This window comes from Penaeus monodon, chromosome 32 (assembly GCF_015228065.2).
Source record: "Penaeus monodon isolate SGIC_2016 chromosome 32, NSTDA_Pmon_1, whole genome shotgun sequence".
NCBI classification, from domain to species: domain Eukaryota; kingdom Metazoa; phylum Arthropoda; class Malacostraca; order Decapoda; family Penaeidae; genus Penaeus; species Penaeus monodon.
Genome location: NC_051417.1, coordinates 7,560,836 through 7,561,588, shown reverse-complemented (window position 1 = coordinate 7,561,588; position 753 = coordinate 7,560,836). Strand labels below are relative to the sequence as shown.

Genomic DNA, 753 nt, shown 5'->3' with positions numbered 1-753 from the left:
ACATCAACTATAGTAATAGTTATGATAACTATAATGGGAATAATGAATGAAAATAAACCATGGACAGTAGTGACAGAAGTAATAATGAAGTAAAATCGTCATCAATTAAAAAAATACTATAATATAATTATAAGAATAACTATAAAACAATAACAACAGTACAGTAACAAATAAAAAAAACTACAAATATAAACAGAGAACAGAAACAACAAAACAACACAAATATAACAATAACAGCAACAATAATGAACAACCATCAGCAATAAAATAATAACAATAACAATGATGATAAAACATTAATAACTTAAAAAAACACTAAACAAATAACAAAAGGTTATGAAAAGACAATAATAATGAACAACAAAAAGAAATGATAATAAAACACTAACCACCCAACAACGGTAAACCGCAACGAACGACCCACCTCTTGTTAATGAACTCAATGGCATCCACGTGATTTTTGACATTGATGATGGGCAGTATCGGTCCGAAAATCTCCTCTGTCATCACTTTGCTCTTTTCATCCACATCCACCAGCACCGTCGGCTCCATCCACTTTTCCTCCACGTTGTATTTTCCTCCAATCACCACTTTTCCACCATCGAGGTAGCTTGCCAGACGCCTGTTTTGGGAGAAGAGAGGGGATGAGAAGAATAAATTAAAAATCAAACAAAATTATATCAAAACAAAATGTATTTTTAATAACAAGAGAATCATCAAAAGCACAATAGAATGGGAGAAAGTGACAGAAAG

At 31.6% G+C, this 753-nt stretch overlaps 1 protein-coding gene across 1 annotated transcript in view; it reads right to left on the bottom strand.

Annotated features, from left to right (window-relative positions):
* The window catches only part of LOC119593413 (aldehyde dehydrogenase, dimeric NADP-preferring-like), a 62,658-nt gene that overhangs the window by 1,407 nt on the left and 60,498 nt on the right, over positions 1–753 (bottom strand). The window contains exon 7 of the mRNA XM_037942343.1: positions 425–622. Coding sequence (XP_037798271.1) covers positions 425–622 — 198 coding nt within the window. The remainder of the gene's footprint in view (positions 1–424; positions 623–753) is intronic.